A 27,809-nucleotide genomic window follows, 5' to 3' on the forward strand; every position below is an offset into this window, starting at 1 on the left:
GTTTTTTTGCCTTGTTGAGTAGTTGTGAATTGTTTTGTTTTGTGGAAACGTGTTCGGGTTCTTCTTAACTATTAGGGCAGATTCCAAAATAAATATTGCTGGCACCGTAAGGACTTTTGCTTCAACAAAAAGAGTTTTACAATGGGCAAGGTATGGAGCATTATAAATTATTCTTATTATTCTTTTTGAAGAAGTAGTATTCTGCTTGCGAGAGGACTGTTTCCCCAGAATAAGATTCCGTAGTTGACAATACTTTGAAAGCAACCAAAGTAAATTTTCATTAAAACATCATTATCAACAATTGACTTAAGCCTTCGGACCATATGGCACACAGCTGTTAATCTGGGCGAAATTTGTTGGATATGATCCTGCCATTTAAGATTGTCACTGATGGTTAGGCCTAAATACATTATGTGATTATCAATTTTGATACTGGTGCCTTCAAGTTTGAGTAATGGTGAGTTATCTGGGATTTTCCTGTTATGGAATTGGAGAGCTTTGGTTTTTCCTTTATTTAAAATCAGCTTATTGTCCTTACACCAATTATTCATTTGGTTTAACCCATCTTGAGCTTTGTGCCTAAGCATCTGTTCGTCTCTGTCCTGCACCAGGTGGCTAACATCGTCTGCAAATAGCCAAATCTTTCCTATTGAGACAGATTCAGGTAGGTCGTTCACGAACAGCAAGAACAGTACAGGGCCTAGGTTGGAACCTTGCGGTACACCGGTGTTTACAGGAGATGAGGTGGCCGATAGATAATGGCGCCTTAAACCATCTTGCCCAGAATACCTGACACTAACAATTTGTTTCCTGTCTTTCAAATAAGATGCTACCCAATTTAAGGCTTTACCTTTAATGCCGATAGCCATTAACTTTTTTATAAGAATATCATGGGAAATGAGGTCAAATGCTTTGGTCATATCATAGAAAATACAGAGCTGCTCGCCAACAATATCAAGATTATCATAGATATTTATTAGTAGATTAAATATTGCATCAGTTGTACATTTGTTTTTCCTAAAACCATATTGATCAGGATTCAATACCTGATTATCTTCCAAATAAGGGAACAATCTCTTTAAGAATATGATTTCAAAGATCTTTGAAAAAACACTTTGTACTGCTACTGGCCTGTAGTTCTTAACTATGTCTTTTTCATTGTTCTTATATATAGGTACAACCTTTGATGTTTTTATTTTGTTGGGGAAAATGCCCTGTGAAAACGACTTATTTATTATTTTTGTTAGTGGCTTAACTATGATATCTTTACATGATTTAAGAAGGCTACAAGGAATTTCATCCACACCAGCGCTACTCTTTCTGCTAACTTTATCTATTACGCTCAGTACTTCTTTCTCGTTTGTAGGCCATAAATGGAAATCACCTTCATCGGGGACTTGGTTTGGGTCTATATCTATCTTAATCGCTGGACCCGCCAGCTTGTCAATCTCAGAAATGAAGTAATTGTTAAAAATATTTGCTATAGTACTCGGGTGAGTAACAAGCTCGTCATCAAACTTAAGACCTATATTACAACTATTTACATTGTCATCACATGTCAAGTTTCGAATAATTGCCCATGATTCTTTACTAATATTCTTAGCATTGTCAATCTTTGACTTGTAGAATTGTTTCTTTGCTCTGCTAAGAAGATCGGAATGTAGACGCTTAGCATTATTGTATTCTAATTTACTATTTACATTAGGCCTATTTACATTTCTTGTTCGCCAGTACAGATCTATGAGTTTTTCTTGCAAATCAGTAACCTCTGGGGTAATCCACTTGACATGAGAATCATCCTTACTATTATAAATTGCTTTAGGAAAACATATATCAAATGAATAAACAAAATAGGAATAGAATTCATCAAACGCATCGTTTGTGTTAGCAGTTGCGTCTAGGGTTTGCACCAAATGGGTTTTGAGAAGATGTTCAAATGTAGAGATGTTAGGCTTTGTTAATTTTCGCTTCTCAACTTTTTTCTTGATTTTATGGCAACTCAAATTTAAATTAAAAACAACTATACAGTGATCTGATAAGAGAGGTGGTAGAATAACAGTTGAATAAAGCTGGTTTTGGAAATCGGTGATTAAGTAGTCAAGCTGGCTATGTTTGTTTGAGGTTTGATCGATTCTTGTATAATGTTTAAAGGTGACATGTAGGTTACTTGAACTGAGTACATCATTGAAACAGTCCTTCTCAAAGGTATTTTCCAAATTGTCTATGTTCAGATCACCACAAACTACCAAAGGCAGATCACATTTAATGTACTTAAAAATTATTACGGCTGTTCTCTATGAAAAAGTGATGCTTCAGGGTCAAAATCACACAAACGTAAAAATAGTGCGAAATTCCGCCGATTTTTAAGCTTTTTGGAGGTGATGCGTAAGGTCGCCGAGGTCGAAAATTTGGATTTAGCATCTCGGTACTATTACAAACAACATAAAAAAAGAAACCTACTACCCCATTTCATGCAAGGTAGACCTTGCTTTTTATAACAAGGTCACTGGGTTATAAGTGCCGGTATTTTTTTTTATTTACTCATCAAAACAGCTTCGACTTAAAAAAACGCGTGTTAATATTTATTTTTGTCAATTTGTTAAACTATGTTATGTGTTTTAGTAAACTTACATATTAGCTCTTTAGTTCTAACAACCATTATTCATGACTACCTTTAAACAGCAAAGAGCTGAGTGTTCATAGTATGAAAAAGCCGGTTCACTGAAGTTTGGCCAAAGCAATTTTGATGATATATTTGTATATATATATATATATATATATATATATATTATTAAAAACCTCTTAGAATGTTTTAAAAATATTATTGATTTGATCAATTGTTAAGTTGAGTAATTATTTAGTTTTAGGGGACTAAAGAGAAAAAATATAAAAAAAATCCGTTTATTTCGAAGGCTTTTTTGAATTTGCTAAATTTTGGCTTTGCCAAATGTCTACATGTTATACATAATCAAAAAGCTGGTTTAATTCTATATTAAATAGACACTTTGCTCGCCTTGTTCGGTTGATATTTGGTCGTTCAAGAACCATAATACTCATAAGTCTCAGATTTTTTTTAAATCAAAGATGGCGGCCAATATGGCGGACTTCCCCTGCGTGGATTTTGGTAGACTTTTGATATGTTTTTCGGGACACCATTCCGCATCCAAAAAACATTACTTTCTTTCTTTTACAATTAGTTTGATGTTAAACCTTTTTTACCCTTAATTTGACTAGCCTAAAAGGAGTTTTCAGGTATATTCTACTGGATAATAAACTGAGCCACAGAATCTCAGACAAAGGGACTATGCTTGTCTACCTACCAACAACATTTAAATTGACAAAGAAGCTCCTGACGGGCTGTGTGGAGATCTGGCACTCGTATATCCCCGCGTCCCTCTTCTGAGCCCACTTGATCTGCAAGGTCCATTCGTCGTTGTCCCTATGATGGATCGCCATGAACCTCTGGTCCGAGGTGTATGTGTAGGCGCCTACAGTGAGGATGTGGATGTCTCTGTGCCTTACCCAGGATACCTGCCAGAAATATCATCGTATAGAACAGAAAGCATTAGATTTGAACAATCGTATTCAGCCGAGGAAGAGCCAGCGTGCCAGACCTAGTGATTGTGCTCCACAGCATCTCGTTGCCAATACAAATTCAACCAGTAATGAAATTTGTTTCTTGTTTTTCTTGTTGTTACAAGATACACTTAAAACTAACTATGAAACCTCATATGAATATCCAGCTTGGATGTATTTTTAATATAGATGGTTTATTATATTCCTGTGATTTTTGTAGATAACTTTAAACTGTACGTTGGTTAAGGTAAATTGCTTCTCAGCTTAGTTTACCATTGTATTGTCACGATTGATTCTCTAATATGTCCAATTACAAAACAGGAATTTAATTATTTATGTCTCATTAAAATTAAATAATAGTTATAATGTACAGAATTGCGATAAACATGTATAAAATAACAACAGACAATCATTGGATTATTATATATGGTGGGTGACCTGGACAATGTCTATGTTTTAATATCAATTAATGATAGTTGCCTACCACAAAAACCCGACGACTGGGTTTTGAAGTATCCTTGAGACAGTCTGGGGCCTAGTATCTCCCTCTCGGTCCAACTAAAGCCTCAGTGTATCCAAGTTGCAATTGACAAGTTCATGTTGTTCAGTGGCTCGATTGATAAATAAGGTTACATTTCATCAAGCATTGTGTCTACTATGTGCCAGCGATCCAACACTGGTATATTTATTGTCAAATCCTATTACAAGTTCTTTAACTTTTAAATAGTAATTTTAGAATAAAAAAATTTGGTGACTAATGGTCACAGTATGCCTACATTGAGGGTTACTCTGGTATGATTGAGGTATCTATCTGAGTTTTGCTATTTTTTTGTGTAAATCTTACCTAATTTAAAAGTATTTAAATGCGAAATTGTAGCTTCTGCTCACTAACGTGTCTGCTTTGCTAATTCATGGCAAAAGAGTAGAGATTTGACTTACGGTTTTGTTGCCAAGGTTGCGCACTCGACAACTGAGGTACGCCGACTTGCCCACCAAGGCGGTGACGTTGCGTGGGGTCAAAGGGTCAAAGTAGGGCTCGAACCTGGAGAGAAGCGGCTGCTGGGTAGATGTCAACCCGTCTAGGGAGTTTCCCCCGCTGTTGACGTAGGCGGCCCCTGCCAACAATACAGAGTATGTAGCTTCTTGATGGTAATACAAGACCTTTACCCCTTTACACGGCACCTTTGTGGTTGTGGAGACTAGAAGCTGGTACTGTTGGAGAAAGTTCCAATTATAATGTTGAGTTCCTGAAGTATAGATCCATGCATTTGGGGTGGGTCAACCACACAATATAATCTACAAAACACCGAGCTATGACTATTATAGAGCTAAAAACTATTTGTTATTGGCGGGATTTGAACCTTGAACAGACTCTTAGCACTAACTACAAGCGATTCCATGCTTCCTTTACAATTTCCAGCTGAGACATTAAAATCCGAGACCAGAGACTAACTTTAAAATGTCTCCTCAAACCAGTGAAGAATTCTGTTTACGAGACTTAACCTTCTTTAAACATAATTAAGATGATAATGTATTCTTATCCGTAAAATACAGTTCTTAAACACTATTTTGTTCCACCAATTACCGAGTGTGAAAATCGAATATCGATCGAATAATTGTCTTTTTATCGAGCTCCTTTATTGTCGACCCTCGTATACGTAACAAATTCTAGATTACACAAGGGCCCAAACACATTTTGATTCTTCAGATTCATTTTTAATCCCTTACGGAGTAAGATATACTATTTCCGATACTTACAGACACTACGTTTAATTACCTAATAATATTACCTAAATAACAATACCTAATAACCCAATAACATTCAACTACTTAAAGGTTGTAAATGTTTTAAGATTTTTATTATTATTTGTTTTCTTTGTGTTTATTTTGACATTTTGATCAGGTAAAGTTGTTATTGTTTGGTAATTTTATTGTCATATATATTATTATAATTACAGTATATATATCTACACCAGTCTAGGATTCAATAATCTTTTACAACTAATTTAATTTACCTAAAACTTTTATTTTCCTTTTTGAGAGCTATTGTAGGCCTTACTTAGTATTCATCAACTATTGTTAGTTATATGAGCAATTAATTATTATAAATGATTGTAACTTAGTTCTAATTATGTGAAACAAATTCTGCTTGATGCAATTCACATAGTATTAATATGTATTCAAAAGATTCGTGGTTATATTCTATATTTGTTATACATGTGATGTTTTATTCATATGAATTTATGAAATGTAAATAGTTGGTGTATACAGAGGGCTGAACTTATAAATATCCCTTATATTAGGGTTGTCGTTGGTTATGTTGTAGCATGACTTGAACTGCTGACCTTATTATTATGGCTGGATGCCATTCCAATTTAGTCTTATATTAAATAACTTCATGATCGATATCGTATGCGTTATTTAATTACATGAAAGTACAAAAATACGTCGCATTACAGTTTTAATAATATATATATATATATATTTATAATGTTTACTCACAAGACGGTAAATACATATAAAAGATCGTAAGTGGTTATCGATTTCAATTGGGCACTCCAATCGTCATCAGACCCAATTGGCTCAGCGCGTGATCCGGCAAAACGCCTTGCTCCACATTCCAAAAGTAAGCCTAGAAGTGGGTAGAAAAGGGTTTTCTTACTTGGCCCAGAGGTGTACAATGATATATATTATATTAACTAATGATATAACTAAAATTACCCACTAGTAACAATTCCAAATATTTAATATTAATATTAGGCAAATATAAAATTTTTGAGCTACCCCCTACCACCGCTACCTTTAAGGGCAAAAGTTTCAAAACTGACCATAATTATTGTAGCCCTTCATATCCAAACAACTTGCTGCAATTCGATTTCAAACATCTCAAATAGTTAAAAAGTTAAAGGGGGTGCATGTTAATTTTCAGCCACCCTCATAGTTATTTGAATTTGAAACGTTTTAGGGCGCCATTTTGTTATGAGTGGGCCGATTTAGATTTTCTTTATGTCAATTGTTATGTTTTGTCAAGACCTGTAAAATGATACCAAACTCGACTATACTTGTCTTCGGACAATTTTGAGCTACCCCCTACCTCCACTTAAGGGCGAAATTTTCAAAATTGACCATAATTATTGTAGCCCCTCATATCCAAAAAGGTTGTTGCAAACAGATTTAAAATATCTCAAATGGTTGAAAAGGTAAGAGGGGGTGCAAGTTACTTTTCAGCCACCCTGTATAACTATTCACCCAAGGCATTGTACACACACAAAGTGTGTTACGTCGATGGTTATATCTCTCAATATCCTTAGTTAATGTGCGAGTCACTCAATCTATATCAACTCAATTTCATGTTTGGTGTACTACATTGGTATACTACATTGGTATGCTAATTACGAAATAAAGGGTTTTAAGAGGGGTTTGAGCTATATTTTTGAGTACAGTCAATACATAGTTTGGAATTTGATTAGTTGCGTGATTGTTCAATGGAATATTATCTTAAAATTTATAGGTGGGTCATTTGATGAAAGATTGTAGTTTTTTCCAACTAGACAAGTAGTAAATTATCTGCAGGAAATTTTCAAACCTAAAAAGCAATCTAAAAATTAAGCAATTTATAGGATTTCACTACGTCAAACGGTCTTATAGTTGTCGTGACAAATAATAGTGAAAGTTTAGGAACGGTGACTGTTTTTTTATTGAATCAACTTACGATGAAAGAGAATCAACTTTAAAGATATAGTAAAATTCGTTCTGGACTAGCATTTTGTCGTATGACATTAGATATGTATATTTATTTGAAAAAAAAAAAAAAACATACCGGTTGTAACTGTATTTGACTGAAAACCGTGTAGTAGGTATATGTTTCTAAACAATAATGCATTTTAATTTTAGTTTGTTTCATTTCTTAACTTCCCAATAAACGAAAATTATAAATTCCATCTTTATCATACATACTCATCCAATTTTAACAATCAATTAATTACAACTTTATGCATGCTAAATATATTTCTTGCAGTGAGTATTATTAGGCTATGTTTAGGCGACAACTCGACATGCAAAACTATAAACCAGGAATATTCATCGAGTCCATGTTGGACTTGTAGCTGTCAGTGACACCAATGGTCTGACTGAAGCGACATGGTCTGTCGTTTGTTTAGCAACGATGACGAGAGCTCTAAAAGCAGATGTAGATAATATGCGATTGCATTTTTTAAAGAGTTTTGCCAATGATTATTGCTATTTGTGAATTGTCAGATTTTCTCGAAGAGAATCTTTGATGTGTAGTACCTCTTGCCGAAATGCATGCCTTTAATGTTTTTATAGGTAAATCTACAACTAAATGTGATATCTAAAACTCCGTGTAAACTATTACTAGTGTATTAAATTGAGTCTTTGGAGCTGTTCTCCCAGAACAGATCTTCCTTACTCTACCTACGTAATAGGTAAAATGTATTACTGATAGAAGGATCTCAATTACAGGATATTTTTATAGTTCCAATTTAATATTTTTCCAGATTTGTACACCTTTCTGTCTTAATAAAAATATAAAACATCATATCTTTGAATATTTGTAAAAGAAATTATGTAGGACCTAGATTGTCTAATTTTGCAATATGTGTCTTAGCATGTCCCCAGGCGATGTGCCTTTTATTGTCTTACCACTGGAATCTTTAATATTAATAGGTAAGCATGTTTCTTTAAACCTTTATTCCCAGCTCATGTGTATCGTAGGGAAAATCTACGCATACTTAGAAATATATTTTCCTGTAGGTGTGCAGAATCCCTAAAAAAATAAAAAAAAAATAACATGGGCCTTAAGGGTTGCCATGCTGGTGACGAAATAACAACGAAATATAAACAGAAAATAAAAACAAACTGAAGAAATTACAATCACATGTTTTAGTTACAGCTTGGGTGGAGAGTCTGCACATTACATATTTTTGCTGGAGTTTTCGACCACTGGACGACCTCTAGTTTTTTATAATTGTAAAAAACCATTAGTAGCTTTGTAGTACCATGTTGCATCTTGGAACTAAGAAAATGCCTTTAGATTTTTCTTTAAATCGTATATTTCAATCATATAACAGGAATAAAGTTGATATCATAAATATTAGTAGAAAAAATATCATCTAAAATGTATATTATTAGCTGAAGAAATCTTTGAACTACAATGAGCCTGATAACAATTATAATAATACTTCTGATATTAAGGGTGATGGAGATTTTTACTTATGAAGCTTTTAAAATGTTGAAATTCAAGACATTGCCCAAACTACCTTCATTTACATATAAATTACTTTTGATTAGTTGGGGTTGGACGTACTCATTGCCTTACTCCAATCTCTCTTATATATAAATATTTTATAAAAGTAAGTCCAAATGTAAATTGTTGCAAATTTTGGTCGAAGCTTACTTAAGGTCCAATTCATCTTTACACAATCAATTGATTTGACTTGATGAAATATGATAAAATTGCATAGAGCGGTATACGGTTGAGGATTTCATAGGAAATTATGATTATGAAAAAGTATGATAGTGTGTCACAACTATACCGCACCAAAAATATATACAAGAAAAAAATAAATTTGAAATTCAATATTCAATTTTTCTGTTGCCGAATGTAAAAAAAACTATTCTTTATTAGAGCATTTAATTAAAAGAATAGTTCAATAATCCTTGAGTTATTTTGTGACTGGCAGGCAACCATCAATATATTATAGAATTATAGCTTATTGCAATGAGTTTGGTGTTAGGGTTTAATAGAGATATAAAACTATTTTTACCAAAGGATAAACTAATTAATATAAGAGAATATAAAAAGCATTACATGCAATCTATACCATCACAGCAGAGGGTAAAGGATGTTATGGTATACAACAAAAATGTAGTGTTGTTTGGCAATACTTAAAAGTTTGTTGTATAACTTAAAACGGTATGTAGAGCAGCACATCCGTCGATGGATCGAGCTGAGTTTTCAATAAAAAAAAAAACTGGCTACAGTTTTGGCATCGTAATAAACCAAAGTCTATTTTATAGTATTGTATGTATATCTATAATCCAACATGGTTGTTAATAAAAAAAGTCATACTCAGGGTCTTAGCCTAACTTTATTATTTACGGCCACAGTACTTGGAATAGGCTTATTTCTTGCTTAGATGTATCCATCTTGGGCTTGGTTGCGTGACGGTGGGTTCAAACCCAGGATAATCACAAATTATAAGTAATACCGCCCACTTTTCCGTAAAAACAATAAATAACTTATAAAAGTTCAACAAAGCAACAACAAACAATTATGACCCAAAGCCAAATTATATCTGTGTATATCACTTGTTAAACTCAACATCCCCTTCCCTAATAACGAAACTTGGGGTCCTTAATTCAATTGAGGCTGGCTTGGTACACTTGTCTAGTCACGTATCATATGAGGCTCTACCGCAATACACTAAATCTGAACATCAACCTCGTGTATGCTAACAGCTACGTCCTCCGCCACACCGGTCCTCTCCACCGTGTAAGCCAAGCTTGTGAAAGTAAACTTTTCTGTACAGATTTGAATAAAAGATTGCAACCTTCTCAATAACACTATTTTTAGTACAGTGATTGAAATTTGGGATACGTTTGTACAAAAACGTGTTATTGGTTGAACATTGCTTATACCTTATATGGGAAGTTCACATAAATTGGTTCAACCAATCTGTATATTTGGATGGTATTAAAAAACTAAATGTTAAAGCATGCCAAAAGAAACTTAGAATAGGTAAGGGATAAATCTAAAGCCAGCTTTGGCATAAATTTGATTTTCGGTAATACTGGTAAAAAAAAAAACAGAAAGGACTAGTCTTTATCTCACTCACTGTTTTAGTAATTCAAAAGTTTTATCCGCTTGTTAGCTTTTGTAAAACAAAACTAGCAATGGTTCTTGATACACCTATTTGGTTTTAAATGTTTGAGTTTAAAAAAATATTTCTGATCTATAATATTATAGTAAATTAAAGTTTTTAATTTGTGTATATCACCTCGCAACTCATTCAACAAAACAGTAATTGTTCGTAATTAATTAGAATTTAATGAAAGCTCTCGCACTCAAGATATTTAAGTGACACTCTCAATGTACTGTGAATCCAAATACAGTGTTTTTCCGTTAGTTTTCCCAATCACGTTATAAAATTATGACAGTGGTGTTTTATCTCTTCTAATATATAAAATTCTCGTGTCACAGTGTTTGTCTGCAAACTCCTCCGGAACGACTTCACCGATCGTTATGAAATTTGGTGTAAATTCTGTAGGTATGCGAATCGGACGTAAACTATTTCCCGTTTCGAAATTCTTAAAAGGGCTCCGCCCCAGTGGCTCTGGAGTTTCCCATGTTAACCTTATGAGAAATAGAATTAATGAATCTTAACAGCTGTTTCAATTAAACAAGTTGGTTCTGTTCTATGATGTTCAATAGCATTAAAGTTACAAGGATTACCAACAGGGTGCAGCACTATTATTTCTTTTACATTTATGACAACAGCTAATTTGCAACCAAAAGGTGAGTGAGCGTAGCGAACGAACTTCAACCTGGAAGCGAGTGAGCGTAGCGAACGAGCTAACCTGGAGGCGAGTTAGCGTAGCGAACGAGCTCCAACCTAAAGGCAATTGAGCGCAGCGAACGAGCTCCAACCCAAAGGTGAGTGAGCGTAGCGAACGAACTTCAACCAGGACGTGATTGAGCGATGCGAACGAGATCATCTTGAAAATTAAACGTAACGGTACTTTCTTTCCATCGGTCTGTCTTAGGGTAAACCTATAACTTAGGCGATACGAAGTTCGCCGGGTCAGCTAGTTATTTATAAAATCAGCCTACTACTTATACTTTTGCTATGAACTGATGGTTCAGTTTAAAGCGTTACATCATAATTAACAATTAATTCGACAGTATGTTCAAATTTTGATTGATATGAAGCTGTTAAAATACAAAGCATCTTGTGTTATCAGAAGTAGTGAAAGGTCTAATTGTATAGCTGGGTCTATAGCTGAAGTGGAGATGTTTTATGCAACAAGAGCTGTTAGGCTTCAGTCAACTGTGAAACATTTCGAGGACGTTTCCTCAGAATCTCCAAACGTCTTTTACAGCAAAACCTGCGAAGCTACACCTAGAATTGGAATCATAAATATTAGTAGAAAAAATATAATCTAACGTGTAATGGTAATTTCCAGGTAGTTTGGTAATTAAATAAATAAAAAACTTGTTAAATAAAACTCCAGCAATATATGTTCTATTTACTACCATCGTACATAAAATATAGATTTAAAATCTTTACATAAGTAATAATTATATAAAATTGATATGTGAACCTTGTTTGAAAAAAAATCATATCTAAACATAGGTTTGAAATTTTACTGACGTAAAAATTCAATATACAAGCTTGGTATAGTAATGGTATAGTATCAACTATTTGGTATGGTAATGATACAGTTTTAGTTGAATCCAAGCAAGTTTTGTTATAATATAGTACCTAAAACAGTCCTTCGCAATTCGGGGTTCTAGGGAAACAAGATGATAAGTATTTGGATAATAATATTGTTGGCAGTAATAGATTACAACCATATAAAAAAATAAACTCACTTAGACAACTATCAGAAAATTGTATATTAAATTTATTTCATTCATCCAGGGGAATTACAAATTCATAGAATCTGGGATATGTAAAAAAAAACAAATCAAACACATGTGTAAACATTGCTCAATGCATGCTGTTTGAAAGAAAACAGTAACCTACGTCTTATATTAATATAAACTTAGGAAACCTAAAGGCCGAGTCCTCAGTTTAGTTTGAATTAGGGAAATGCCAATTGTAATTCTAGGCATTACATCAATACTATTTACGTAGATTATGTGTGATAAAAATTCCGCTAATTAGGTACACTGTATTTTAATGTGATGTAAAAACAGACATCTCAACTGTAATTTGTTAATACTAATAGACGACAAAATAAGCATTGTTGTGATTTTGTATAGAGAAACATGATGTTTCCTAACCTCATCCTTGTGTATTTAGCTTCCATCATTGTACCTGATTTGGTCATTGTCTGCGTGTAAGGTAAGACTTCCTCAAGGCTTTCTCTTTAATATGTTTGTTTTCACTTTAACGTGGCCATTGTCTGGCAACAATAGGTCTGAGAGGACACACGCATTTGGTACATTACGTATCTTTCATCCACATTGTAACTAGAAACATAAAACATTGTACTTAAATATTTTCAAAGTGCTAGGTTGTATCATTGATTAGTTACTGTACTTATTATGATACGTAAACTAAAATCAATTTTAAAATGATTTCCAACCATAAACTTATACTACATCCTAAAACACGATGCTATGATAAACACTAGGAATAAGATACAATTACTTTTTCTTTTCACATTCTACTTAAAATGTGAAAAACTTATAAATGTATTCAACGAAATTATGTAACGATATAATGTGAGTGTTTGATGACATTTGGGTTTTATTCCACACATTTTCAAACAGAAACCTATTTTTTCCATTTAAACGTAAATTAAACTTCTTCACATACACAATAGTTATTAATAATGCAATCTGATTTTAAACACATTTCATTTTCAGACAGGGAGAACAATTTTAACTGTATAAGGTGTTAATAAAAATGTTTACAAACCAAATAAAATAGTTGTAAATTAATTATTTCCACTGATTTGTATTGACAAAGCTTAATAATTTTATATCAAACCTGTAAAAATAAGGATTAGTCCTGTCCCAAAATAAGAGAGTTATTTGTCATAGCCAAGAATACGAATACAACTAAACACCAAAGCTGTTAATGTATTAAAATATATTTCGCCAAATTTGTAATTAAACAATCCATATAGTTTGTATACTCTCTTGACTTAGCGATTTGATCACCATGATAAACAATAATAAAATCACCGTATAGTACTGTTAGTTATACAAATGTTATACCCATTCTTTGAAACCACAATGTTTTGTAACACATGTAAACCCTACAGCTGTAAGCCTATAAGAAAGAATATTTCAATAAGAGCACCAGTTTATTAATCCAATTCCTGATATTCTTCCACCACCACCTGAGCTTTTATGAATGATTCCTGCACTTGATGAAACATTTAGATCACGACTCTTCTATCCATTTTGAGCCGCGTTGCAGCAATATCGCACGTGATTCTCTTTACGTGATATAACTCCACTCTTGCACATGATCTCGCTAAAATGCTGGGAACCATTGGTTGCAATATCACATAAGATGTCTCTCAATATCACATGTGATATAACTCAATATCACTAGGTTCTGCATTTTGGGACCAAAATCTTTCGTGTGACTTCTACGTTAGTACCATGTTTTTCAAACAATCGTAAATGTTTTCCCCTTACACGAAAAGAACATTTAATGGACTGTAAACCAAATGTTTTAAATGTTTATAGCTTTCAAATTGGAATGCTTTGGTCAAACACGAGGGTTGTTGACACTGAACCTAGAAGCCATTTGACAACGGGATCCAAATAAAGATCTATGTTGAATGATAAAAAAAAACAACTTGCTTCCTACTGTACGTCTTTTGGTGGTTGTGGAAGAAACTGTTACATACTTAACTACCATTAAATTTCAAATATGTCTTAATACACCTTTTCCGCAATATCCTTCTTACACGCAAAGGAAATCTGACCAGTCTAACAAAAAAATGAAAATACTTGCTAAAGGCTTTCAACGTGATATGTTTGCCTTATCAACAAAGCTATTGTTTGAAAACAATGAGAGCCTGGAAGGGCCGGGCATCACACTCCGTGTTCTTTAAGGAAAAACAACAGTGAACTTACGTGTATTTTGTAATATACTCTCTCCTTTCTAATGCTTGAATATATTATTTTGTTTACTGGAAAACTTTACTGGACAATATTGAATTCCAAGACTCCCGACTGCTTTTCATTTAATTTTGTACAGGCGCGTAGTCTTACACAAGCTATTCAGAACTGTTGGGATAATGCTATGACTGGAAGAAATGCTGGGTTTTAATGGTTAGCGTGTTAGCATTTAAGTATGAATACTGACAGTTAAATCTTTAAACAAAATAATAAACAATATTCATACCATCTCTTGTCCTAGTACCTTTGAATTTTTTATTTTGTTTTACTTAAGTCACATGAAATCGGTTTCAATTTTATTCTTCTGCTTGTCTCCTAGCTTTACTCTTCCTAGCCACAACTAATCTTCTAGTTGGATAAAAGGCATAAAATATTAAGTTTTATGTTAAACTACAAGTATGTTAAACAAGCACATAGTTTGTTTGAACCATTATATACAGGGTGTTTTTTTTTAAAAACTTGCATCTTTATTTATGTAAAAACCGCAATAGATAGAAATATGCAGTTTGCGGGAATCATCTATTGACGTGGGGGGCCCAATTGTTTTGAATTCAACGATATATTACATTCCCCCCCTGCCCCCAACTTAATTGTTTTAAATAGCAAGGTAACCCTTGTGACATATCAAATGAAAGAGCATGAAAAAAGAAAATGTTTGGTGAAAAAAAAAATTGAAATCGGCCCATGAATTTGTGAGATAATCCCTCCCCCACTTTTCCCCTACCCATAACTTGTTTTTTAATAGCAAGGTACCCGCCCTTGTGATATATCAAATGAAAAATAAATTTCACCAAACGTTTTCTTTTTTCATGCTCTTTCATTTGATATGTCACAAGGGGTACCTTGCTATTAAAAAAATGAAGTTCCGGGGAGGGGGGGAAATATCTCGCAAATTTATGAACCGATTTTCAATTTTTTTTTCATCAAACATTTTCTTTTTTCATGCTCTTTCATTTGATATGTCACAAGGGGTACCTTGCTATTTAAAAAAATTAAGTTTGGTGGCAGGGGGGGGGGAAGGGGGGAATGTGAATGTAACGTTGAATTCAAAACAATTGGGCCCCCTACGTCAATAGATGATTCCCGCAAAATGCATATTTCTATCTATTGCGGTTTTTACATAAATAAAGATGCAAGTTTTTTAAAAAACACCCTGTATAGATAAAGCTTAAAGAAACATTCAACTATTCCTGAAATACTAAAATATCAACTTTCTATTTATATTTACTTAAAACCTAAATATTAAATACGTCTATCAAACTATCAAGGATCACCCGGAGCATGTGTAGTACTATAGATCTATTTTATGATATATTTAATTTCGGTTAGTCCTTTCGGTGGGCAGTTTGTACAAGCCTTTGGTGAAAGCTGCGTAGTAACTGCACGTCATAAATATATTTTATTTCGTTAAGAATTATCACATAAATAAGCTGTTAAACAGTATGAAATATCATTAATATTGTTCAGTAAACACGACTACTTAAAACTCTTTCCTTAGGCCATAAAAAGGTAAAAACAGAAATATGATTATGGCGTTCCTTAGACTTCTTTACAACTAAAACAGTAACTCAAAGACATCACAAATAAGGCGTAGGGAACCTGGTGCTAGCGTCTTTCACAGACGTGTTTTCCATTTTTATTTGAAATTAAAACGTTTGGTACAAGCATTTGTTGTCTTTCTTAAAAAATCTTTTACTATCCTCCTTTTCTTTTTATGGCAATATTATTTGGAAATATATTTTAGTACGCCAACAAGTACTTTAAAAGTTTCAGACAATTAATGACGTATATATTTACCCATTATACAACATCTTAAAGGAAAATTAAGTCTTAAGCATTGATTAGTAAAATATTATAAGGAGGTATAATTGAGTTATTTAATTTACATCAAAATTATAGATATGGTTTATGGATATTGATATGTAAACTTCTTTATTCAAGTGTGTTAAGAGCTGCCTGAGTTTACTCACACTCCCATTGAGTATGCGAAAAATAAAAACGTTTAAATTAAAACAGGCATAGAAAAATCATGTTAGTAAAACATTTACATGTTAAGCAGTTCATTAGGGATGAATAAGCTCTGACCCTTACTAATAAAAAGTGATTTATATGTAAATGAAGGAAGCTGGAACAGCCCTGAATTCTATGCATTTACCTAAATAGTTTTACTGGAGGTAGGCTGTTCCTGCATACAGATTATGTAGCCCTACTGTAGGTGTAAATCTGATTTCTTTCAAACTTTGTACCTATAGCTTGACTCATGCAGAGAGCTTTGAACATTTTCAGTTGCATTCTACATAAGTATTTCATAAACACTGTAGATCCATTATTTTGAAAAACTATTTACTCTTGATAATTTTGTTTCGTGGCAAATAACATAAAAGTGTTTCTGTTTGTATAACATAACAAAGAGAATTTTTTTGAGTTCGATTTGAATAAAAATTTCTATCTTAAGATGGTTTTTGCTTTATACTCGTAATTATGTTTGGAGTATGCTAGTTTAAAGTGTTTAGTTTTTTAAATTATTTAAAGTCCAGTTTTGTAATTTTAATAATTCATATTTATACATTGAGCAATCCTATTGGTTTGTAAGCCTTGCTGTGGTATAACACAGTTATGTGGTTAGCACGCATAATCTCTATGTTAGTTAAGTCATAGTTTTTAAGTCATGGACACAACAATGATGACTGACATTTCTCAAACACAGATCAATGTGACAAGATTCCACCACGCCATAAAAATCCGTAACATTAATTTCGTACTAAGTTCCATTCTGTTTAAAATAATTTATAAATTATCTTAATGCCTCGTTTTCAGTAATGTTAATGGTTGTATCACGTGTGTTAGAAAGCTGTGAAAGAAAACTTAATTAATATTAACTATTATAATAAATTATGTCAATTCAATATGACCAAACAGTTCCGGAATTTTTCCATCTTGAGTACTATGTAAAATCGTAAATGTGTAACTGAAAGCAGGGGCGCAGCGTTTTGTTAATGTTTTATTCACGTTCTGCATAGAGTGCAGCATTGTCGCGTCGTACAAAGATTAAATATCAATTTACTTGCTCTACTGCAGCGCGCATGTAGTATTAACTGGCAGATATACTGCATAGTTCACAGCGAGACATTGTTTGACAATCTCAACAATAATCTACACTTTTTCTTTCATTGATATTGCTTGTAATGTATGTATTTCATACCCCTTTTATCAGATATAATATGAGTAAGGAACAATCCAAATTAAATACGTTTCTAATTTGTTGTTTGAACATGTGATAAATGAACACAATACAATCAGATAACAATAGGAAATGTCAGCGTGTATTATTAGTTTAAAATGGTGTTTGAACAGGAAACGAAATTACATTTCATACTACTTTATTTATTTAAGTTAAATATATGCATGTATTCTATGTTATTATTGATTATGAATCTTATAAATAACATAAACAGACTAATAAATAATCAACAAGATGCTGTAAATTATTAAATAACATATTTTGTAACCCTTTATAATATGCTGAGAAGCAATAAAATGTGTTTTTAATTATTGTTATACTTTTAATAGGTTTTCTAAGGTATAAAAAACTATGAAAACCAGAATCCTACAGGAAACACATTGGGTACCTAATTTAATTTGGGAGATTTTTATAAAAAAGTATCTGTTACGTGATTCGATTGATTAATTTCATTTCTACAAGTACATGCAATTTTTTATGATTTTTTTATGAATTTTTTTTATAATACGTCAATTAAAATGCCAAAATGATACTCAACGTTAACAAACCCTAATTCATCGGTATAATGGACGATATCGATATTCCAAGATGGCCGTTAGCTTCCATAGACCCCCTTGGAAAACACTTAAAAACTAAACGAACATTTATAAACCCACAGTGCCCTATATACTTACACTATAACCACTTTGGTGCTTAAAAAAGTATTTTTGGATAAAAAAAACTTTTCAGTAGCTGTTTGAAATAATACAAGATGACTGCTAGCCTCCAAGGACTCTTAATCTATATTTAAATAATCTACTCTTTATGATTTAGACTACCAGGGTTCTTTTTTACATTTTTTGTTGTTTTCAGTCAAAATAAATTTGGTGGTTATATAAAATACGATAAACAAAATTTACCAAAACGTAGCAATCACTAAAGGAATGTCACTAGAGATTGTAACAATTTAAGGCCCCCAAGTTGAGCTGTAAATCCCTCAGACGGGCAAAAGTTTGACAGAACGTTTAAATGTTTTCTCTGAGAAGTCCGTCTTTACATGGGAGAGGGTTATGCCAGAGACATTGTAACCTCTTTAAATGTCAGAGAAAACACAATTTAATTCCAATAAATCCCCCCATAAAACGCCGTTTCCATGGTCCGATCACGCTGGTTCGCAAACTCGTTGGAATAAACGTAGGTTTACACGACTGTACCAAATTTCATTGAAATCGCATGCTTTTTGCACGAGTTATCTTGCTAACGGATACATATGAATTTGAACGGATGGTTTTTTTGGCCTTTGAGGACATCAAAACAATAAATAACTTCTTGATCAGCATTGTACGTGTTATTAAATTTACGGAAAGTAAATAAAAGAAACGGAATTCGCCTATTGGGTCTGATGATGATTGGAGTGTCCAATCGAAATCGATCACCACTTACCACCTTTTTTGTATATTTACCGTCTTGTGAGTAACAGTATAAGCGTAAATATATGTTTTAAGTGTTATAAGACGTTTCTTTTATTTACTTTCCATCAAAACAATAAAAGTAAATCGGTCCCGGGTCTAGGTCTTAAGGGAGACCTACGGCAATAGCTTATTCCTTACGAGTGGAGTTTGCTAAAACCTAATTCCAGCATTCTGACCTTTGTTACAAGGAACGAAATTAATTTCATGTTTTTGGGGTGTTCTATATTTATTACATATACATTTTTGTAATACTTTTTCAACTACACGAAACATACCTTTTTAAGCAAGTTACACCAATGTTAGCACTTAAGTAGTGATGCAAGAATAGCATATGTTATAACATACGGAGTAGTATCGCAATGAAGATTGTATTTTACCGCCAGTATTTGTTGAACCTCTCACAATATAGGACCTCATAAGGTGGTATTTCCCTTGGGAAGTAGACTACATTCTTTGTCCACTATCTCAGAGCTCGTGAGTAATACATTGTGCTTCTTGAAATATTAAAAATACATATGGTCTGGTTCCTCATTCTGTTTCAAAAGGTTAATAAACTTTAACTCTAATCTGTTATGTAAAATCTCAGTACTTCTTGTTTCCTGCTTAATCGTTTTAGACTGGTCCCTCCACACCTTCATAAGTTATGATAAAAATATACTGTATATATATATATATATATATATATATATATATATATATATATACTCGTTTACTTACTTGATTGAGGTTGAAAAGTACCGAGGCCGACTATTGCTTACTACTTACTTACTTAATTTGTTAGCAAGAGCTCTACAAATTATCGTAATGTCCAGTTTATTGGAGACAGAAGCACATTAAATAGAGGGTGGACCTTGTACTAAAGTGTCCGCTATTATTGATTTCGGACAAACCGAAAAAAAATATTAACTAAGCATATTTTACATAAGCTTAAAGCTCTATTTAGTAAATAGTGGCACATTTTAGTAAAATTAAAATTAGATTTTTATTCTTTTCAAAATGGCAGCCCCTTTTGTGTAAGATTTTTTAAATTTTTGGATCACAATTTTTTTCTAAGTGATTTCAAATCTATCTACTCCTATTAGCATATGACATTTCTAATGAGATGGGCTTTAATCCTATGCGCAGTACGACAACATTATCCTACCAAAAATAAAATTTTCTGACGAAAATATGTTTTGAAAATAGTTAGTTAACCAAAACTAAAAGAAATAAAATGTCTAATAGCTAATCATTTTACGTGCACTGTGATCATAAGGCAGCTTTTAAATTTGAACTTAAACCGTATTTCTTTTAGTTTTTGTGTTTTACTCTAAAAATGTTTTCTCTATATAAAACGCATTTTAATACTGCTGGCATTACCATACTTTGTATTTCATTTCATTCCATTAGTGGGTTTTGTGGGGAGAAAATAATTTAATTGCAGGACCAACGATGTGTTTTACAAGGACACCTTACGAGACTCACGACTCACCCTGTATGTTTACGAGATATAAACACATGTAATTTACAATGTCCAGCATATCTACGATAAAGCAATGCAGGTGGACAGATGATGAATGGTATAATATATCTGTGTAATGTCTGCATTGTAACAGGCTGTCTGTTCGTCTGTTCGCAGTAGAGAGTTGTAATTTGTGTTGTATTATACACTCTCACACGTGAAAAATACAGTATATTTAAAACGATTTCTATATTTGGATTAATAGAAGAATAAAAAATTTACGTGTTTCTGTGAATTATTTCTTTCATACATAATAAACAGTTTAGATGGTGACGTGTTTAAATTAAAATAATTATGACATGAAAAATTGCTACCTATCTCTTATTATGTAAAAAATGTAGTAAATATATGTTCTTTCTGGACCTTAGTAAATAGTTTTATCTCAAACAAAGAATTATCCTCAATTAGTTTATTAATTGATCCATGCAATTTTATAACGATGTAAAACCTTAATATAATTTAATAGATGATACTAAACTGAGTCAGTAGATTTATGTTAATTTTACCACTCATTTTGAATTTGTACAATTTGAATTACTTGATTTTGTGTCATAATTATTTTTACAAAAACATTCACTCTGATGAAAATATAGAACGTACCAAATTTGTCTACGCGAATTTGTATTTAATTAAATAGGCCCGCTGCTTGAATGAGATTAAAGTACATGGTAACGCGGTGAACCAAAAGCTTAAACCAACCCAAAACTGACAAAGCTTTCATTAAAAGGATTAGTAGGTTTGTAAAGTACACGCTAATTACCAACCAAGACTCTGTAACGGTTTTATTTCCATTTTACATGAGCGCGCCCGCAGTGTCGACAATTCCAACCTTTGCTACAAGCCTCACTGCGGCAAACCGTGTTTTGTAAACAACTCTGCAAAGTTTGCATGCTTTCAGAAGTGTTTGTTAAAAAATATGGTGTTAATGTTATGATACTTACTGTACTTAGAAAATTTAATTAGTGCTAATCGTACTTCGTATTGGGAGTAATTTAGTTAAGTTCTACGGCTGAATTTCATCAGTTTATAGCGTTATCCACGATGAAGTAATCATAAAGAGTTCAATGACTTTTAATTACGATTTAAATTGAGATAAAATATTATAAAAGTAAGAAAATTCTCGTTAAATCATAATTTATGTAGAATGGCAATATTCTTTAAATATTTGAAACGACCATTCCTTTATATAAGCAAAAATAACGGGAGGATTTTTTTATAACTGTGGTTGGTAAAAAGGAAATTAAATCACCGCGGTAAGTTGTTCCTGTTTTGCAGTGTTTTAAGTTAATAATTTAATCGATCTTTATAATTAGAAATAATAAATAAATAAAAATATATATGTTACCGCAAAATGTATATAAAATATATAATGCAGGCATTGTATAGAAATACAATTCCTGGAACTTTTAGGCAAAGTATGAAATGGAGTAATAAGGATATGATTTTATACACTTTGCCTATGCAATGTATAATACATAGGAAATCCATGGAATGCAATTGATAGGCATGCCAGGCAAAGCATTAAAAATATTTGTTTATAAAATAACATTTACTTAACGGTATTAAATTAATTTGCCTACGGTTGGGATAGGCAGGTTTAATTTAGTTCATTTTGAATTGAATTGGCTAACGCCAATGAATGAGTAAAAATTATTAACCCCTCCTTTGGAAAAGTAAAAAAATGTTTGTTAAAGTTGGGAAAGTTTATTTACAATTACACAATTCAATGCCAAACTAGAATGCAAAGGTCTAAATAAAGTACTAAAAGGTGTATTTTATACTTTTCCTGCAGTGCCGATATGGTCATTCTATAGAATTAGTGGCCAAGTATATAACGAGTTCTATCCCACTTTGTCTGGTTCACTTTAGGCAATGTATAGAATGCCTATAGAATGCGTATTTATATACTTTGCCCGTAACATATTCATTATTCCATCGTTACAAAAAAAAAAAAAAAAAACATTCTGCATGAACACAAAATTGCAAAACCAATGTTCAATTCATGTAAGTTAAGTAAAGGTATATTGTATTAAAACCTTTTTAAAAAGGATTGTTTATTATTATTAAATACCAGACCATTAACTCTAACGATAAAAAATGACTTCTTAAGGTTACTAACAAGACAATGTGATCCCTTAAACCCAAACAACGATCGTTCCTAGATGAGACAAGGCTGTTGTGAAATCATTTATCTTTATAATCTTCCCTTATCAACATTTTTCATCAAACATTGAGCATTGAGCTTTGTAAGTATATTTACTGACAATACATAATCATAATTGTTGCTAAAACAACAATGTTACTTAAAATGCAGTATTATTATTGCTATATATATTTATTTCTTATTATAAATACCGTAGTTTATACTGAAAAAATATTTGAACAAACATTTTACAAAATGAATACGTATTTTATTTAAATGAGCTTATAAAACGCAAATACGGTGGTTTCCTAGCTGAGGAAACTTTAAAAGGCCACATTAGATGCCACATTACTAAATGCTACATTAATTGCTACCATGCATTTGAGTATGGATTACCATTTTTGGAAATGCACATGACTGAATGGTGTTAATATCACCACCTAGCTTTTAATCCAACCTATTTTAGATGTGTAAAAAAAAAAAAAAACAACTACTGGGGATGATGTTATTGTATGAATTTACCTATATCTTTAAAGATATATAAATTTTACAAATGCTATAGCATAAATATAGTTAATAATAAATAGTTTTTAACAAAAAATATTAACCTTGCAAAAGGCTATTGTAAAAGTTTATAAATTAACTGTAAAAATAATATTTAAAATGGATGGTTTTTTATGAAATTTTAATTTTCTTCGAAGATGAATACGGTTGAGTCCGTAACTTAATTAATAAGTAATCAAGTATTCTTTTAGTGTTTTGGATTAGATTTATAATATCTGTATATGGTTGGAGGGAATGGATGGTGAATCATTGTTATTTGAAAAGTAAATTATTCAGATTAAACGCCGCAGTTTTAAAAATTTCTAATTTAACGTTTCTCGGTTTAGTATCAAATCTGGCCCGTTTTGTAATATTTATATCGCAACAAAACTGTTGGTAGACATATTCTAAAGAGAAAGTAAATTCTGTTGAAACAGACTAGTGGATTTATCACTCCATCTTTCATATCAGTGACTCCAACTGTTGTGTGTATGCCGCTTCTACACATTCTCATATTAACTGTAGATTAATGACGTCACTACGTGTATGTTCAACAACTTGATATTTACTAGTTGTAGTAACATTTTATCAAATTAAAAAGTTGTTTTTCATCTTATGTAAACTATATCTGAACAGTGTATAATATATAATATACATAATATACCGAGCTGTCTAACATTATAACGACAAAAATCTACTTTTGTTTATTTTAGTCTTGTGTTCATCTTTGTTTTTGTTTAGGCAAATTTCAAATTTTCGGAAACTATATCGGGTTTTAGGATATGAGTAGTAAAATTCACAACAACCTACGAACTTTTATTTAAAAAGGTTGGCGGGTATTTTGACCATGCGTTTGATAATCAACAAAGGCATAGGGTCTGTGCGTGGAACGTATCCAGCAAAGCAAGGGGGAACCGCCTTGGTACCCACAAGATCGCTTCCTTGGATCCGAAGTCCGTTGAGCTACCGACTCTATCAATGATATCAACCTAGTCACCAGCACCAGTTCTAGACACTACGTAAGTGTACCATTGAATGTTTCCTCTGTATCATAGTATTTCAATATTGGAAAAATGGATTTTGTTTGTTTACATTTTTTGTACTTTTTAACTAGATCTCCAAAACGTGTTAGACTTTAGTAATTCTGTATGTCCATAAACAGGAAGCTTCTGCAAAATAATTAGTCTAACGCTGTAAGATATAAGTAGTCAAGTAATTTTGTTATAAAAAAATGTAAAATTACATATTTGGATTCTTTATCACATATAAGAACAATTATTTATTGATGCACCTAAACAATAGGGTATATATAAATAGAGTAAGCAATAGCTTTACTAGGGGACCATATATCTTGGCTTTCCAAACACAACCAAACCTAACTATGTTCGAGTATCTGGCAAACTATATTTCCCAGATGCAAACATATCCAAGATTTCTTGGATTGTTGGTAACAAAGTTTCCTCTCCAACGCTATCGTAACTCAAGTTTGGCAATGAATCTCTTTAGCTCTCTCTGTCTCTCTTATTCCCTCCCTTTACAGCTAGAGCGTATGATACTTACTATTAAAATTAATTTAAAATAATTTTCTAGCTTATTTTAAATACTTGTATTTAATGATTGAACTACAATCTAAAATAATCGAACCTAGGTTACAAAATATTGTAATTAAAAACACAAAAGAAAAATTTCAAATGTTCTAATTCCTTCAAATAAAATGTCCATCTATGGTGGCCTTTAAGTAGTATTATGAAAACCACATGGTGTAAACTAAATTTTCACATCTTATTACATCTATACAAATTCAAGAATAGTTCCAAGAAATAATGTTTCCCTTTTCCGCCGGAATCAATTTAAAGTATCCTAATGAGCTAAGGAATATTATTACTATTACTATTTCGAATTAAATAACCTTTGGAAATCCCTAACCAACTGTTGTTTAGGAGCTGTAAACAATTTTTTAAATCTGTCTTAGTTCATTTTATGTTTAGTTTCTTTAGTGATTTGACTGGTTCGTCCATGGAACCACACAAATTGTCTTTTTATAAAATTCTTTGTAATAATCGATGTTTCATGAAAGTAACAAAGTAAGTATTGTGTCACATGTATTATATGTACTGAGTTCCGTTGATGTAGAAGGAAAGCTAAGAAGCTTATAAGGAAGTATTTCCCTCAGGACATCATTTAATATGTCCGGGTGTTTCTGATATTATTGGTTTGATACTCATGACACGTTTTATACTACTGACCCTCTTAAAACTAATAAATTGGGTACCTAAAACGGATATTTTTCATATAAATATTAACATTTAGGCCTATAGTTTCGAATAAAACTTTATACTATAATCAAGTGATATAAGTGACCGGACAAAACCGCCTCTTCGATTTTGAAAACTTAAGAAAGTGTATAAATCCACCAACATAGGTTTTTAACCTAAGGTGGTTATTGTTTTTTTCTTTTTTTCATGTGTAAATGTATTTTTGTGTTTGTTTGTTGTATGGAAAAAAACAATAAAGATAAACAAAATCATAACAGCCATTTAGCGGTATAAGCACTTTTAGTCACCAAAGAAATTTACTACAAGCTTAAAAATTAACCATCCATAACGTTTTATATTACACTCCTTCTTTCAAACAAACCACAATCAGAATTAATTATTGCATAGCGACAGAAACAACTGATAATTATAAAAAACATTTTTATCATAATCATAATTAAAACAATTAATATAAACACATTAATTTTTCAAGACTCTTAAAACAACTCGTAAAGACTTGGATTAAATTCATTCTGTGATGTTTATTGCGTAAGGAAATTGTAGCGACGTATTTTGAAGAGAAAGTGTGTTTATTTTGCACAATGTTGAAACGGAGACGGCAAGATTTATCTTTCTATATTTCATCTCTCCGCTGCAACTGCGAGGCCTTCACATAGTATACAAGCTGCTTTAGACATTTATTTATTTATTTTTTATTTTTTATAGTATTTGTTTACTTTGAGTTCAGTTTTCATAAACAAGTTTGCTATTTGTTTAAAATTGTTTGTGATGTTAAGTTTATGTGGTTTAAAATTTACTGTGGAAAATTTTGATTGCTGAATAATTAGATTTAATTTTTCAGAATGTGGAATACGATCGTCACTGGGCTAGTCTATTGACATAGTTTTCCGTATTGTTGCGAAACTTTGAATGCAGTATTACAACGTTTAGATGAAAAATAATCAAACGATCTTTCATCCGTGTGTAATTACAACCTGAGCCTAAACAGTCATAGGAAACATAATAGTTAAAACGAGCATTTGTTATAAAAGTGATTAATATAATGAAGTGATTAATATAATTCATTATATTATACAATGAATATAATAAAAGGTCGTTAAACTTAAGATTTTTTTCTAATAAGTGATGAAGTTGTTTGTAATAATAACCGTATTTAAAACAACGCTTATTTACTAGTAGACTACCCCTCATTTACTACTCCTAAAAACCATTCAATAGTTTTGAACTTATTCAATTAACTGTGAAATTTTCAGAAGATATTTTTATTTCCAAATGCACCCAAACAGATCATTTCAATTACCAGTAGCTGCAAAAATTAAATATGTAGAATAGTTAGTTTTCAATTATTAATAGTTTACACGGGGAATGGTATGGGAATGCATGCCAGAATCGAATGTTTCTAACCTCAGGGACCTATCTGTTATACAAGTTTAGGTTGAGATAAACTAAAGCTAAACCAGACTATTTGTTTGCAAACTAGTTGTCCCCAGATGTAAACAGAATGGTGTAACGTTACATATTAGGTTAAACAGTTTTCTTCTTTACTTAGTTCAATGTTAAAACTGTATATTTAGTCCTCCTATAGTAAATGGAAATATACAACCTAGTAACATAATTCTTAGGTCCCTACCAAGAAGAAAATCCTAAAATCATCAATGACCAAACACTATAAACTATACTTTGAAATAATTACTAAGCTTGTACACTTTTTCATGAAATTGGTTGGGTAATAAAATGAAAAGTGGAATCCCACTTTATGTTGTTACAACTCAAGATCTCTAAGTTGCGCCGTAAATTTCTCGTCTTGACTTGAAAGTTTGACAGACAGTTTAAATGTTTTCTCACTGGCTTACAACATTCTAACACATGTTGAATCAGGTCAGGTCTTAAGACAGTTTACACTGCCATGTGCTAAGTATTTAACTTAAAGATGATTATTTACTGCATTTTACTTGAACAATAAACAAGTATTGTCTCATATTAATTGCATAAAATGAAATATCCTATAATTATTTGAAGTTCATTATTTAACATATCCGTTAGGGTTTATCTTAAGTGTTATCTACATGAAAAACCCTACAACATGCATACAGTAAGGTATACAATACACATACACACCTCACTCCAACAATAAAGCAATGTAATGTATGTGTGGACAAGTGATGTATGTTGTTGTAAATCCGTTTAACG

At 32.0% G+C, this 27,809-nt stretch overlaps 1 protein-coding gene across 1 annotated transcript in view; it reads right to left on the minus strand.

Moving 5' to 3' along the window:
- The window catches only part of LOC128996434 (protein sidekick-like), a 213,236-nt gene that overhangs the window by 8,964 nt on the left and 176,463 nt on the right, over positions 1-27,809 (minus strand). The window contains exons 2-3 of the mRNA XM_054421761.1: positions 4,516-4,691; positions 3,321-3,531 (exon numbers count right to left, since the gene is read on the minus strand). Of these exons, the coding sequence (XP_054277736.1) occupies positions 3,321-3,531; positions 4,516-4,691 (387 nt within the window). The remainder of the gene's footprint in view (positions 1-3,320; positions 3,532-4,515; positions 4,692-27,809) is intronic.

This window comes from Macrosteles quadrilineatus, unplaced genomic scaffold (genome assembly GCF_028750875.1).
Source record: "Macrosteles quadrilineatus isolate MER2022 unplaced genomic scaffold, UCM_ALF_1.0 Scaffold_6__1_contigs__length_79288215, whole genome shotgun sequence".
Taxonomy (NCBI): Eukaryota; Metazoa; Arthropoda; class Insecta; order Hemiptera; family Cicadellidae; genus Macrosteles; species Macrosteles quadrilineatus.